Here is a 16,572-nt window from a genome sequence, read left to right as displayed (position 1 = left end):
CACCTGCTATTGTACAGATAGTATCAGCTCCTATACTTGTACATTACAAAGTGGGTAAAAAGGAATTCAGTAGTCACATTTGGTTACAGATATTAACCAGCATGCACGATTTGGGTTGTATCATACTTGGGAGCAGATACTCATATCTTCAAATGATCAGAGAGATACATTGGCTGAATAAATGTTAGGCATCTTCAGTAGAAACAGAATCCCTCATGATAATGTTGCACGGGGGATCAATGATTGACCTCCCTGTAGAATTTGTAGAATATGAGCTCCCCGGTGATTGGTAATGACCTTACAAGGTGCAGCTCATATACTGAGCCCAGTATAAAGCAGGCCGCTGAGTGGGTCCATTATTGTATTGTCCAGATTGGGACTTGTTTGTGTTCACCACAGGCTTATGATTTTGCTTTACTTCATTTTATGCAATAAAGCATTGTTTCTTTACAGCTGTCTCCTAGTTATTATACTCCTCATCACCTACCCACACACTCTGTCTCCTCTCTATAGCTTTGGGTTTAACAATGTCCAACATGCAACCTCCAAGCTGTGACAGCTCAGACCCTGAAGCACAGGATAATGGGCACAATTTGTGGTTGTCTTTACAATTTTCCAGTTTAAACTTTGTGCTTTGAAGGTTTGGGCAAGGTTGTTTTCGGACTATTGTCTCACTGGGGATAAATCCTACATCAGAACATTGAGATCTGTTTGTATTAGCAACTTCAGATATATGGATGCCAATGAGATCACGGATTTATCTGTTACAGAGATTCCGTGATACATATCTCTCGTGCCTGAACCATGAAGACAAAAAATTAAACACACTGTGCTAGTACACCATCTCCAATATGCACTCATTCATTCTCATAATTCTGGAATTTTTCACCTTTCTCAGCCTTTCCTTTCTTTCACAAATTATGGGGGCAATCTTGCCATCTTGCCCCGCCAGTCAATGGCAAGATGAGCCAGTAAGATCGCGAGAGAGCCAAAAAACAGGGTTTGTGATCTTACCGGCACTGGATATCCAATGACATCAGCCTCGCTTGCAAGGTCATCCTGCACAAGGCTGATTATAATATTTCAATTCTATGGTAATCAGAACTTAAATATTACAAATGCCTTTGTGGCTTCACCAGTGAAAGTCCTCACTGAGGATCATGTATGGTCCCCATCAATATGGATCTGATATGATGGCCTCACTGATAGGACTGGATGCCATTGAGGCTCCCCATGAGGTCGGGGGCAGGGAATATGCCTTTGGGCAGTGCCAGACTGGCACCCTGGCACTGCAGACCTGGCACTGGGCAGTGCCAAGGGGGCAGGGCCTGAGCCAACTGGGTGGGGAAGTGACCTGAAGGGATGGAGCCTAAGGCAGAAGCAGATAGGAGGGACATTGCACAGATGCACATTGTGCTCATTGTTTCCAGAGGAGAAGTTGGAGTGGAGACTCATTACAAAAAGCTTGAAGGTATAAGGGAATTTTACCCCTTATAAAAATCCCCTCCTTATGGTGGGGTGGAGTGGGGGCGTGGGGGTGGGGAAACACGATCGCACAGAACAGAGATCGGCACATGCGCAATGGCACCCTCTACTGCACGCTGATGGCTTTTGGCAAGCTTAAGTTCTGCCCCCTCTCCTTGCTAGTGGGAAAGGCCTTGCTTCATTTTTCATCAAAGTAAGGTAAAATTACATTTTTAACTTGCCTGAAAACAAGTGCAATTCGCTCCCGTTTTCACAATCGTTTGGAACTTAGAATGTTTTTGTAAAATCGCCCCCTATGTTTTTAAAGTCAAAACTAAATTTTCCATTTACCTCCTCATCAGTTGAAAATCTTAGTGCAGTCAATGTTTCAGGCTTTTCACATTGTATGCAATGTGCACTGTAAGATTCCCTCACTGTCAGGAGCTCCCCATTTTGGCGAGTGTCATTTAGCCTCTTACCTGCATGGTCAGCCAGTCTTCCTTTTGATCGTGGTCAATCGTCATCGGGATGTGATTCATCTGAGTCACCCACACAAACCAATTACTTTCCATAAACCTGCAAACAAACAGAAACCACAGAACTAACCGTCTGAGGAAAGAAATGTACACTGACACAGTATTAATATAATAAAATCTTCAATTTGGCAGAGAGGAAATAGTAACACTGATATGGGTTCCTTTCATCAATGTTGTCACTAAGCAGCAAATCACTAAGAGACATTTGCTAAATAGAAGCTTGAGGAAGAGCATTTACTCACTTGGTATCCTTACCCTATAAAATCTATCAACTTCAGTCTTGAAAGTTCCATTTGATCCAACAGCCTTTTGAGGGAATTCATTACAAAAGTCTACGCCTCTTTATGTGAAAATTACTGACCGATTTTACTCCTAAATGGACTCGCTTTATTTTTAAGATGATGCCCTCCTAAGTTTCTTTACAGAGCAAGTTGTTTCTTTGAATGGAATTTAATGCCCTTCCCCGAAGCAGGGTGGGGATTCTGCCACCTTCCGGCCTCCACCCTGATAAAGTCCATGGAGGGTAGGCCTGTGGACCTTCCAATTGAGACAACTGTCCACTTAAGGGCCTCATCCTGCTGGCAGTAGTGGGGATGGTACACCACACACTAAGCAAGTAAAGCAAACCCATACGGAGTTGCTTGCAGGCTCTCAAAGTGGCTCCCTCATTCCAACCAGTACCTGATCAATGGACCTGGCATCTGGAAGAGTTGGAGATGCAGGGAGCAGGCCTGCTGCCCATTCCTTCTCCCCAACTTACTGAGCCCCCGCTTCCTGCCATTGGTCACCCATGGCCTGGATGTAGCAATGGTCCAAGTTCTCGGTGGATATTGGCTGCAGCCACCATCTCTCTGACAGCACTGCTGTTCATTCGAGCTGAGATCCCTGATTCCAAGAAAGACCCACCTCTGTCCTGTCAGTGGGCCTTCTATATAAGGGATGACACGGAGCTCCAGCCAGCAGACAAGACCACCTGCCCTTCGTATCTACCCTGCAAAATTACTTTGTATTTTTAAAAACCTTGCTTACATCACTCCCTAACTGTTAAAACTCAAGGGAATGCATCAAATTGATGTAATCTATTCTAATAATTTACATCCTGGTACCATTCTGCTGAATGTGCACGGTGTCCCTCCAAAGACCAGCTTAACTTTCCTGAGATGCAGTGCCCAGAAATGAATACAATACTTCCGATGTGGCCTGTTCAGTTTTTTGTAACTGAAGCATTGTTTTCTGCGTAATGTATTACAACCCCCTTCAAATAAAGGCCAATGTTCCATTCGACTTTATGGTTTTCTTTGGAGCTACCCATTAGTTTGCATTAATGTGTGTACATGGATACCCAAATCCTTTTACTACTTCAGCCCCTAATCACTCATTATTAAGGAAATCAATTTGTCTTGGATGACCTCACACATAATCTACCATAGTTTTCAATAGCTCACAGTCCATGTATCTTTGTAACTGCCTGTTTTCAACTACACAAGCTACTGGGCCTCCTACAGTGTCAATTGTAAACTTAGATACACAACTCTCCACTGGCGAACCACTATGACTGCATCTACAAAATGCACTGTAGCAACTTGCCAAGGCTCCTCTCACGGCACCTCCTGCATGCTATTTCAGAAAACCAGTTGAAGAATAATAATACTGGAGCCAATCCTCACACAGTCTTACATTCATTTAGTGAAACATTAGAGTGAAACATTACAGCATCATAGAATCCCTATGGTACAGAAGGAGGCCATTTGATCCATCAAGTCTGTATCAACAACAATTCCACTTAGGCCCTATCCCCACATATTTATCCTGACACTAAGCAGCAATTTATCATGACCTATCAACCTAACCCTCACATCTTTGGACTGAGGGAGAAACCGGAGCACCTAGAGGAAACCCATGCAGACACGGGGAGGATGTGCAAACTCCACACAGGCAGTCATCCAAAGCTGGAATTGAACCCAGGTCCCTGGCATTGTGAGGCATCAGTACTTGTCCATATACCTCCCAACTCAACCACACCAATGAGTATCTTTTTACACTCCTCTTGTTTAAAGCAATTAAATTCAATGAAATAAACCGGCGACAAATTGAAAGAGTAACTCCTTAAAGGGATACTGCATCAAACGAAAACAAATTGTAACGGAAACTTAGAACATTAAAGCAAAAGGTGGTTAAAGGGGTCTACAAAATGTCCAGTCCCCAGGGTTCCCACCTGGCACTGAAGGCCTCAATGCTGCTGGCAGACACTGCATGCCCATTCTTCAGAGACATCTGGCCACAAATAAAGCCATGGTAGAGGAGCAGACAATTGAGGTTGGACGATTCCCTCGATCGTCTGCTGCCTGGTCCTGTTGATAACAGGAGTGTATTTTTACATATCATAGAATCCCTACGGTGCAGAAGGAGGCCACTCAGCTCATCGAGCCTGTACCAGCAACAATCCCACCCAGGTCCTATCCCTGTAACCTTCTGCTAATACCCCTGACACTAAGGGGCAATTTAGCACAGCCAATCAACCTATCCCACGTATCTTTAGAGTGGAAGGAAATTGGAGCACCCGGAGGAAACGCACTCAGACATGGGGAGAACATGCACAGATAGTCACTTGAGACCAGAATCGAACCTGGGTTCCTGGCGCTGTGAGGCAGCAGTGCTAACCACTATGCCACCGTAGCCAAGTGAAACCCGATAATGTCCTTCAACAGCGTTTAATTAAAACATAATTGATGTACAATTAACATTCCAAACTCACAACTTCTACCATCTGGAAGGACAAGGGCAGCAGACACATTGCAACACCATTGCCTCCAATTTCTCTTCTAAGTCACAAACCATCCAGACTTGGAATAATATTGCCATTTTTTCATTGCCTCTGAATCAAAGTCATGGAGCTTCCTCCCTTGCAGCACTGCAAATTTTCCAACACCACACAAAACTCAGCACTACCTTCTCAGGGACAATTCAGGATGGGTGATAAATGTTGGCCTTGCCAGTGATGACCACATCCAAGGGACAAATAAAAAAAAGACATTGATTACGTGATGAAAAGCCAATGTCTCAGTGCAGATATCTGAGGAACACCACATGTCACATCGTGCCAGTCTCTGCCAGGGCACCAACAATTCCCTGTTAAAAACAGGACTGAGCATCATTGAAGGAAGGCTGCAAGTGGGCTGATAGTGAATTTCTCATCCACACTCTGTGACTCAGTGGCACCATCTGAAAATACTGCTTCAAGTTCCACATGTACACTGAAGCACACAGCTCAAACTCACTAACATCCACCATCTGTAAATCACCAAACTACTTATCTGATTATCCAGGACTGGAAAAGCAGAAGTTTTCCCAACTAAATATTTGGATGAATAAAGACCTTGGGTGGAATCTTACCAAACTCTTGAAGGTGTCAGACTCAGACAGAAGATCTCCAGCTGTACAGACCTACTTTCTCTCCAGACTTGGGGCGTCTTAGACAAAAGAGTGGGGTGTGGTTCACCCTGATAAGGTGAGACCTCATAGAGACAGCAAGACCCACTCCACTAACATCAGGGTGCACTTTTCAAGATCAGAACAAAAAAAAACCTCACCTACACCCTCACAACATAGGGGCATGAGGGGTTCTTTCCCTGATCTCGGACAGTGATTGCTGGCATTCATCACCAATGCCCACACTCTCCCACACCACACGTTACTGAACACCCCCTCCACTGCACTTCCCCTTTTGATGCTTCCATTAGGGTCTGCCCCAGCACAGGTTGACACTGGTAGGGGAAATGGTTTTGGCCACACAGACAGTGTCCAGTCCTTTGGAGTGGATACATTTTGCCTGAACGCATATGGAAACACCACGCACCTGTACCATCACCAAGAATTTTATTTCCCTCCTCATTACATCGTCCGACTCCATCCCAGCCTCATCTCAATGAAACTCTCATTCATGCCTTTGCTACCTCTAGACTTGACTAGTTCAATGCAATTTTGGCCAGCCTTCTACCTTCCACACTCCATAAATGTAAGCTACTCCACAACTCTGCTACCTATGTCCTAACTCACACCAAGTCCCATTCACTATCACCCGTGTTTGCTGACTTCCATTGCCTCATTTGCAGAAACACCTCAATTTTACTCTGTGAAACCGCATAGAGGTTTCCATACTGTAAACATCTATGAATAATCCTGCACATTTTGAACTGTGGGAGGAAGCCGGAGCACCCGGAGGAAACCCACGCAGACAAGGGGAAAATGTGCAAACTCCACACAGTCACCCAAGGCCAGTATTGAACCCAGGTGCCCGATGCTGTGAGGCAGCAGTGCTAACCACTGTGCCACAGGAACAGCAAAGAAGCAGGGAGTGAGACAGAAAGAAATGTCCTGTGCATCTAACAGCATTGAATAAACAAATGTACAAATCAATGCCAGAGCCTCAGTGAGTGGAGGAAGTGTTGAAGACTACTGCGATCATACAGCATTTAGCATAAAGATTGGATTCTCAGTGGCAGGATACAACAGCTGCTATAACATTGCGTCAGCTGCAGCGATAAAAATGCAGCCAGTCTGACTGAGTGCAAGAATAAATTGTTCATTTGTCAGACACAGTTGATGTTGGGAGATAAAGGGAGTGGAAAGTAAGCAGCAAGACAGAAATAAACAGAGGTCGTGAATGGGAAACTAAAAGACGTGCAGAGAAAACAGATGAGAGAGACATGTGAAACAAACAATGTGAACAGGGCTATTGAAGAAAGGCCTTACCATTGCCTGAGTCTATTCATACATATTAAATCAAATGGAGAGGAAAAAGAAAACACATGTACAGCTGGTTCCCATATAGCCACAGCTACGACAGGCATTTGTTAATGGACGGTTAATGTGCTCCGGATTCACAGCACCAATTATTGCAATTGTTGCAGCAAACAACCAAATAATATAGTTAGTAATACGATACGGGAGGCCCACCTCACAAGAAAGAACATCATCAGGAAATCTCGAATGCCGAGCAGTGGGACGTAAGTCAGGCTGATGCGGATGTAGAAGGACACCATCCAGGCCAAGTCCTGTGAGGGGCAACAAACAAATTATTTCACCGTTATTTTTCTTTCCAGCTCCACTACTCCACCTTCGCAAATAGTAACTAGTCTCAGGGTTCAGGTCTACAGTCACTAGCTGCTCGCTCCAGGTCTATAAGCACTAGCTGCCCACTACCATCACATCCCAGTGCCCATTCTTTATACATAAGTGTTGAGACAATGGGTGTTAATGGGTTGTTGAAAAATTGGGAAGAAGAGTGAAACTACAGCCATTTATAGAATGTTACAGTGAAGAAGGAGGCCATTCAGGCCATTGAGTCTACACTGACCACAATCCCATCCAGGCCCTATCGCCATAGCCCTATGTATTTATCCTTGCTGGTCCCCCTGAAACTAAGGGGCAATTAAGCTAACTCGCACATCTTTGGACTGTGGGAGGAAGCCAGAGCACCCAGAAGAAACCTGCGCAGATATGGGGAGAATGTGCAAATTCCACACAGTCAGTGACCCAAGCTGGGTTCCAGCCAACTCCAATCGAAAATCAACATGCTACTCCTTTCACGGCTGAGCCACATGGAACTTCCCGGCTAGAGGTTGGACCGTGGAAATACTCAGCAATACAGTGACAGGTTCTGTCCTTTCCAATGTGGTTAATATCTGGAGAATGTGCTTTGAGTTACATCACACCAACATGAAGTACAGGATCACAGGTTACAAATCTGTCCCTGGTGATAGGAATGATTTGAATAAAGAAGGAATGGGTATAAGATTATAATGCTAAATTATTCTTGGATTGCAATCATACTGATATACTTTACCATCTCGGTTACAATAATAGTGATTGAGATGGATAACGTCCAAGTAATCTTTTTCTGATTACTCTCTCAGGAGCAGTTGAATTGTTTGATACTATCACTGGCTGGGTGGGAGAGGAGTTCCTATTGTGCTGGATCAGACCTTTATCAGCTGTGGTGTCCATGATATGCACTGTGCACATAAAATGAACAAGAATGGACTCAGGACAGACTGAATAGAACCAAATCTGGGAGCTCGCTGAGTAGGACTATTGGTAGAGACACCATGGATACTGCAGGTCATCACCATGACAGTGTACAGGGATGGGAAGAATCCAAAAAACCTCTCAGCAAAAAGGTCCCCTTCTTTCCCATTCATTTTCCAAACTCTACAGCAGCAGATTTGGGCTGTGGACAAGGGCACAGGCATGATTCACTGCTCTTGATATACAATCCCAAGGTCCATGATGAGGCAATGCTCCCAGCACGTGTGAATCTCAGTTAATCCTGTAACTGGTAACGTGGTAAGCCACAAAATCTTGTGAAGCTGGAATTGGCTCGTGCCAGAGTACTGACCATACCCATGAAGGATGGCATAACCTGGCCAGGTCTATTCAAGTTAGCTTCTTAAAGAGAGATTGAGTTTCTGTTAAAATGTCTAGATTTGCTTTTCTATTTGCATTTTACTGCATCTGCTCCATGGATTGGTTAGTTTTGCTGGACAGTTTACCATTTTTACATTGCTCGGGAAAGAGAATATATTTCTTCAATATCCTTCATTGCTGCTATTGTTTAAATAAATCAGGAAGACAGTGGGAAAGGGGATGTACTTAAGAGTCAGAAAGTGTGACATGATTGAGATAAAGAACATGGGCTCATGATGCAGGGGACAAGCAACACACCAAGGGGAGGGAAAGTCCAACTGCAAATGTAGGCATGTTTATTGACTCCATGTGTATCTGGTCATGTCAGAGGAGACCAGTCTTTAATGCTAAATAAGTTGTACTACCTAAATTTAAAGCAAAATGTTGTGGATGGAAATCTGAAATAAAAACAGAAGATGCTGAGAATACTCAGCAGGTCAGGCAACATCTGTGCAGAGACAGAAACAGAGTTAATGCTTCCAGTCCAATTTGATTCTTCTTCTCTGAAGGGGGTTAGTCCCATCAAAAGTTGTTGGATGGGGGGGTGGGGTCAATGACATGATTAATAAGACATTTAAAGTGGTTGGGTGGAGGTGGTCAGGGAGGCTGGTCCATGAGGTGGCAGTGGTCAGTAGGAAGGATGTCAGTGGAAAGAGGCAAGGAAGATCCCCCATGGTCTTGCATGGTCCCCCATGCAAGACTTCTTGAGAAGGTGAGAGGGCATGGGATCCAAGGGGCTTTAGCCTTGTGGATCCAGAACTGGCTTGCCTGCAGAAGGCAGAGAGTGGTTGTCGATGGGTCTTTTTCTGCATGGAGGTCGGTCACCAGTGGAGTGCCCCAGGGATCTGTTCTAGGGCCCTTGCTGTTTGTCATTTTCATAAATGACCTGGATGAGGAAGTGGAGGGATGGGTTAGTAAGTTTGCCGATGATACGAAGGTTGATGGTATTGTGGATAGTCTGGAGGGATGTCAGAAGTTTCAGCGTGACATAGATAGGATGCAAGACTGGGCGGAGGAGTGGCAGATGGACTTCAACACGGATAAATGTCTAGTGGTCCATTTTGGCAGGACCAACGGGATGCAGGAGTACAATACCAAGGGTAGGAATCTTAGCTGGGTTGAAGAGCAGAAGGATCTTGGGGTCCGGGTCCATAGGACTCTTAAATCAGCCTCGCAGGTGGAGGATGTGGTCAAGAAGGCATATGGTGAACTGGCCTTCATTAATCGAGGGATTGAGTTTAGGAGTCGGGAGGTAATGCTGCAACTTTATAAGACCCTTGTCAGACCCCATGTGGAGTACTGTGTGCAGTTCTGGTCACCTCAATACAGGAAGTATGTGGAAGCTATTGAGAGGGTGCAGAGGAGATTTACAAGGATGTTGCCTGGATTGGGAGGCATGCCTTATGAAGATAGGTTGAGGGAGCTAGGTCTCTCCTCCCTGGAGAGATGAAGGTTGAGAGGCGACCTGATAGAGGTTTATAAAATGTTGACAGGAATAGATAGGGTGGATTCTCGGAGGCTATTTCCCAGTGTTGAAATGGTCGCTACGAGAGGACACAGGTTTAGGTGCTGGGAAGCAAGTACAGAGCAGATGTTAGGGGAAAGTTTTTCACTCAGAGGTTGGTGAGTGAGTGGAATCGACTGCCGTCAGTGGTGGTAGAGGCGAACTCACTGGGGTCTTTTAAAAGACGTCTGGATGAGTATATGGGATCTAATGGCATTGCGAGTTACAGATAGTTCTATGGCTTCGTAGGTATAGATGTGATCGGCGCAACTTGTGGGCCAAAGAGCCTGTTTGTGCTGTAGTACTCTATGTTCTATGTTCTAAGATAGTCAGTGCTAGCGGGGGTGAGGATAATACACGGGGTGAGGGATGAAGGTGTAGTTGGAAGGTGGAGAGGGAGTAGTATGGTGGGGTAGGTAGTTGAGGAGCTGGGAGTATAGTTGGGGAAGGGGAAGAGGGTGGGAGTAGTCTGGAGGATTGGGGGTAGTCCAGGAGAAGAGCGAGTATTGGGAGGGGGTGTGTGGCTGGTAGAATGGGGATCTAATCTGGGATGGGGACTAATTTGGTACTGGGGAGAGTGTCATCTCATGGAGGATTGGTGGAGGGGATTTGGCTGGAGGTGGTTTCAGTGCTGAAGTTATATAGAAGTTAGAAGAGATTTTAATTCTTCCAACTATTTCTGGGTAACTATTACTGTAAAATAGTTGATTCAGTTTTGGTCAGTTCCTGGGGCAGGGCAATTGACCAACAGAAGTTTGAACTTCCCAGGCAATTGTTGTGTGGGGATTTCTGGAGAGTAAAAAGTCTGACAACACCAGGTTTTAGTCCAACCTATTTATTTGATAATATACTCGCAAGCTTTCGGGTTAGCCCCTTCGTCAGGTGATTCACTTCAGGTCATTCACCTGACGAAGGGGCTAACCCGAAAGCTTGCGAGTATATTATCAAATAAATAGGTTGGACTAAAACCTGGTGTTGTCAGACTTTTTACTGTGTTTACGCCAGTCCAACACCGGCATACCCACATCATTTCTGGAGAGAACAGAGGGTCCCAAGCACATCTTTGGGGAAACCCCCTCATCTCTTATACTTGCCGTAGGTATTACTGAATAGAGCAGTTAAAGCCTCCTCTAGTTATATCTTACCCCAGCAGTATCCAAAAATAAGCAAGTATATTCGTAAAAACAAATACCAGCTGTACCCACACTTTGTTAAGGTACCAAATCAGAAACCCCTGGGTATATTGTAAAGTCAGGCTGGATCCTGACTTTTTTTTATTTTGACATTAATGTGAAGATATGATGTTTCACACTAGATACAATTCTACAGATGAACTAGGAGGCTTTTAGCAACACAAATTTTATTTAACAACACAGCTTAACTATAACAAATGGATTAGCTAAACTTTTAACAATTGAACAACATTAAACTTTTTTTTTATTCATCCATGGGATGTGGGTGTTGCTAGTTGGGCAGCATTTATTGCCCATCCTTAACTGCCCTTGAAATGAGTGGTTTGCTGGGCCATTTCGTAGGGCATTTAAAAGGCAATCACTTTGCTTTTGCTCTGGAGTCACATGTAGAGTAGACAAGGTAAAGACAGCAGATTTCGTTCCTTAATATTAGTGAACCGGATGGATTATTAACAGCAATCAATAGTGGTTTCATGGACATCATTGTGCTTTTAATTCCAGATTTTATATTGAATTCAAATTTTACCATCTGCTAAGGTGGGATTCGAATTTGGGTCCCCAAACTATTACGCTGGATCGCTGGATTTTTAGTCCAGTGACAATACCACTATGCCACCACTTCCCCAATACAAGATACAATTCTTAACTGCTAACCTATCACAATTAGTGCCACTCAACCAACATTTCTCTCGTAGACTTACAATCCTCTTTAAAATCAGTTAATAAAACACAGGCACACTTGCTTTGACTTAGGTTACTGGGCTTGGAGCTTTCAGAAAGCCTCTGGAAAGACAGAGGAGAGAGACAGAGAGACATTTCTTTCTTCTAATACTTCAGACAGCAACTGCTCTTTGTTTTAAAAATGAAGATAAAATTGTTTTCTTTTCCCTGCATGCTAAGCTCCTCCCACTAACCACATTACTGTGTCCCTCTCAATCAACCTAACAAAAACATCCCATGGCTCTGCATACCTAGTCTAAAATCCCAGGAGAATTTAAGTAAACAAAAGGTCCATAAACTCAACAAAATAACACATTCCTAACTAAACTCAGTTATTATCCTGCATCCTTAGCATCTGCTGCATATTTTCCCAGACAAACCAACTCACGTAATACATTGCCTCTTAAAGCGACTCCACTTTAGACACAAAACATATTAAAACAGCACAGTATCATACACATTCCCCAGTTATTATTTAATGTCTTCAGAAGTCACTGCATAACAATCAGAAGCAGACCCCAGGCTGATCTTTCCCCTTCCTTATGCCAGTAATCCTGAAGGAAACTGTAGCTGCTATCCCATTATCTGAGTGACGTCAATTAAGTTAGCATAGGGTAGAATTGGAACCTGCAAACCTTTGATCTGAATGGCTCAGTACACCCCAGATAATGCATTTAACTCTCCAATGGGAGAGTTAATCCACCTGAAGGACTGACAGAATTGAAGCAGGAATTGGCCAGTGAGGAAATACTCACCACCCACTGTCTCCGCTGCACAGCAAAGTAAAAGATGTACCATTGGAAGTAGAGGGGGAGCAGTGCCGGAGGTCCAACTGTGAGAGAACAAGAAGCCAAAGGATTTATATTTGAAGATCTGTACACATATTTTGATATACAACAGCAATATAATTGAATTTAGTAACAAGGATTGCTTCCTGCACCTTTTATTCCTTTGCCTATCATTACACAAGTTAATGATAACTAATTTCCTCTATCAGCCAATGCATAAGAGGCACTCTGATATACAACACTGACACTCAGCATTGAACATTGTTTTGCACTCATGTCAAATATCATAAAATACAACACGTAGCAAAAAGGTTGGCAGGATCGAAGGGCAAAAATATAACAACTGAAAAGGAGCTGGGAGGTTATGGGGGCCATTCTCTCCACAGCAAGGTGGAGCAATGCAATTGGCAGGCATTCAAAACAATGGGTTACGCACAAATGTGACTATGACCATGTTCGAGAACAATCTGGCTTTCTGAAAAGATGTGGAGATGCTGGAGTTGGACTCGGGTAAACACAGTAAGAAGGTTCACAACACCAGGTTAAAGTCCAGCAAAATCCACTAGCTTTCGGAGCGCTGCTCCTTCGTTAGGTAAGTGGGAGTTCTGTTCACAAACAGGGCATATAAAGACACAAATGTGACATTATCTGTAACCCCCACAACTTGCCTGGGCTTGCAAAATCTCCCTAACGGTCCTGTCTGGAGACAATATACATCTCTTTAATCTGTGCTTAACGCTCTCTCCACTCACATTGTCTGTACCTTTAAGACTTGATTACCTATAAAGACTCACATTCCAACCATTATTTTGTAAATTGAGTTTGTGTCTTTATATGCTCTGTTTGTGAACAGAACTCCCACTTACCTGACGAAGGAGTAGCGCTCCAAAATCTAGTGGATTTTGCTAACAAATAAACCTGTTGGACTTTAACCTGATGTTGTGAGACTTCTGACTGTGTTTCTGAAAAGATGCAGTGGATGTTCAGACAGCCCATCTGATTCCACTTGGTCCAAGAAAGCAGAAACGCCTCTGACAGAGTCCAGCTCTGAAGGAGAGTTTGCACATATGTACCAAGATAGCCTATTGGGTGTTAAAAGAGAGTTTATATTTTAGTGAATTCTATAGTTATCTGTTTGAGTGCTATTATAGTTGACAGGGGCAAAAGGAAATACTTTCCACTTCAGTTACCAAACAAACAATCTGAGAGAAGAGAAGCAGGTCTCACTATCTGTCTAGATTCAGTGTGTATACAGCGGAGAAATCCAACTTCCATTCAATTGCTCCACCTTCAGAGATCTCCATCCACAATTTCCATGGGGTTCTCCCTATCTCCCACTGTAACTTCAGTGGAATGAATGTTATTTTCCTTCCCTCTGCAGCAGCCCCCACCCCCATCTCCAGATTTCTAATGAACTTCGATTTAAGTTACTGCAGATTTTCAGTGAAATCCTCCTTCAAGTGTTTGGATAGTCCTCTACTGCAATCACAGTCACATTAGATCAAGTACAGAGATCAGAGTGTCAAATCCACTGGGCTGCACCCAGATCAGAGATGAAAAAGGACCTGCTGCTCAGGAGCCTTCTCTGGAAGCGTGACGTTGACCTAAATATCGTGTCCAGAATTTTCCTTCCCACCCACCCTCTTTCATTTTCAGTGAATTCTACGACTTTTAGCCTTGCGGTTGTCAAATTTTAATCCTCTTCTAAAGAATTTTGGTAACGATAGCAACAACTTGGTGGGGAAAAAAGTTTTTAAAAAAATCTTTTCCATTTACAATTTGTTTTTAAAAGTTTCCCAACCTCCTGATAAATTCCTGAGTGAATGCATTGCTGTCTGTGTGGAATTTGCACGTTCTCCCTATGTCTGCATGGATTTCCTCTGGGTGCTCCAGTTTCCTCCTACACTCCAAAGATGTGCAGGTTATGTGCATTGGCCTTGCTAAATTGCCCGTTAACGTCCATGGGTGCATAGGTTAGAGGGATAAGCGAGACAAATACGTGGGATTACGGGGATAAGGCCTGGGTGGGACTGTGGTCGTGCAGTGTCGATGGGCTGAATGATCTCCTTCTGCACTGTAGGGATTCTATGATTCTATGATGTATAGCAATGGTTAAAGTTGCTGCTAGGTATAAAACTAATACACGCAAACTAAAAGGTTTTCAGATGCAATTTCCAGCCAGCGCTGAGTTAGCTGATTTCAGGAACAGAGACTGTAACAATTCACCTCCATGTGCCTGGTGCAGTGAAGGGAAGGTAAGACAGCTGCCAGCTCATGATCAGCATCCAGGTAACCTCCAGGTACATACAAGTGTTAGTTTAAAAGATCGGGCTCAGCTGTGATGCCCTCCATAGTCAAACTGCCTGTTAACAATGTTTTGGCTCATGTATGTGGAAAGGCCACATGAAATAAATAGGCTAGCCAATATTCAGAGATCTAAAGCTAAGAAAATGTCAGTGCGTTCAGACAGTAGAGAAAGGAGGAGAGAGCAGGAGAAAAAAGAAATGTTTGCACAAAGAATTTGATTTAATATTAGAAGTTATCAATGCGTGCTTTGTCCAGCATGTGGTTTGTGAAGCTCTTGTCACATTTCTGGCTTCATGTACATGCCCTCGAAATGAATCAATATATAGGAAATACACGTCTGAGCAAATCTCGCATGGTTGACAGGCTCCAGTCTGTGTGAGGTATGCATAGGAAATCCACTCTGAACTGTGGCTTAATTTACTGGGAAGTCAGGAGAGGAAGCTGGCCAATCAATGAGAAGGGAAAGGAATCTCACCACGCAAGACACATCAGGAGATCCGAAATAACACAGGCAAAGTTCAGCCTGCCTGGGGCCAGGAATAGGAGCCCACTGAAAAGCACCAGCCCAGCTGCAATTGCCTACTGTACAAAATAGCAACATCATCCTCTGGCTGGCTTGATCTCTCAGCAGATCTCAGCATTCGTTCCTTTTTTAAAGAGATTTTTATGAACTGCTTCCCTGCTCACAAGGCCACATAGACAAGAGCAGGGTCACAATCCACCTGGTATCAGATGGCTGCACTAAATAGAGGGCTACACAGTAAAGATACATTATTATCGGCTTACACTCCCTCATCCTCCTGTCTGCTCGTTAAAAAAAGCTCACCACATCAGCAATGTAGCTGCCCAATCTGTGGACTGATGAGATTCCTCTTCTGCTCAAACAGAGGAGTGACATTAACTCTTGTGTAGCTAAATATAGAAGGGTTCCTGATTGCTGAACATAAGAACATAAGAAATAGGAGCAGGAGTAGGCCAACTAGCCCTTCGAGCCTGCCCTGCCATTCAATAAGATCATGGCTGATCTGCCGTGGCTCAGTTCCACATTCCCGCCCTCTCCCCATAACCCTTAATCCCCTCTCTCATCAAAAACCCATCAACCCGCATCTTAAAAGTATTGAGCGAGGCAGCCTCCACCACTTCAACGGGCAGAGAATTCCAGAGATTCACCACCATTTGAGTGAAGAAGTTCCTCCTCAACTCTGTTTTAAACCGCCCCCCCTTTATCTTGAGGCTGTGCCCCCTAGTCCTACTATCCTTTCTGAGCGGGAAGAGTCTCTCCACCTCTATCCTATCCATCCCATTCATCATCTTATACGTCTCAATGAGATCTCCCCTCATTCTTCTAAACTCTAACGAGTACAAGCCTAATTTATTCAGCCTCTCCTCATAGCTCAACCCCCTCAACTCCGGCATCAGCCTAGTAAACCTCCTCTGCACTCCCTCCAAGGCCAAAATATCCTTGCGTAAGTACGGCGCCCAAAACTGCAGACAGTACTCCAGCTGCGGCCTCACCAATGCCCTATACAGCCGCAGCAAGACCTCCCTACTTTTATATTCAATCCCCCTCACGATGAAGGCCAGCATCCCATTCG

At 44.1% G+C, this 16,572-nt stretch overlaps 1 protein-coding gene across 2 annotated transcripts in view; it reads right to left on the bottom strand.

Moving 5' to 3' along the window:
• LOC145343868 (acyl-CoA (8-3)-desaturase-like) overlaps nucleotides 1–16,572 on the bottom strand; it is a 59,293-nt gene that overhangs the window by 5,886 nt on the left and 36,835 nt on the right. For both annotated transcript variants that reach the window (XM_080190339.1, XM_080190340.1), the window contains 3 exons: nucleotides 12,638–12,714; nucleotides 6,957–7,054; nucleotides 1,944–2,040 (listed from right to left, as the gene is read on the bottom strand). In XM_080190339.1, coding sequence (XP_080046465.1) covers nucleotides 1,944–2,040; nucleotides 6,957–7,054; nucleotides 12,638–12,714 — 272 coding nt within the window. The remainder of the gene's footprint in view (nucleotides 1–1,943; nucleotides 2,041–6,956; nucleotides 7,055–12,637; nucleotides 12,715–16,572) is intronic.

Source organism: Carcharhinus amblyrhynchos, chromosome 6 (assembly GCF_965287045.1).
Source record: "Carcharhinus amblyrhynchos chromosome 6, sCarAmb.v2.hapA, whole genome shotgun sequence".
NCBI lineage: Eukaryota > Metazoa > Chordata > Chondrichthyes > Carcharhiniformes > Carcharhinidae > Carcharhinus > Carcharhinus amblyrhynchos.
This window is presented reverse-complemented; position numbering and strand designations above follow the sequence as displayed.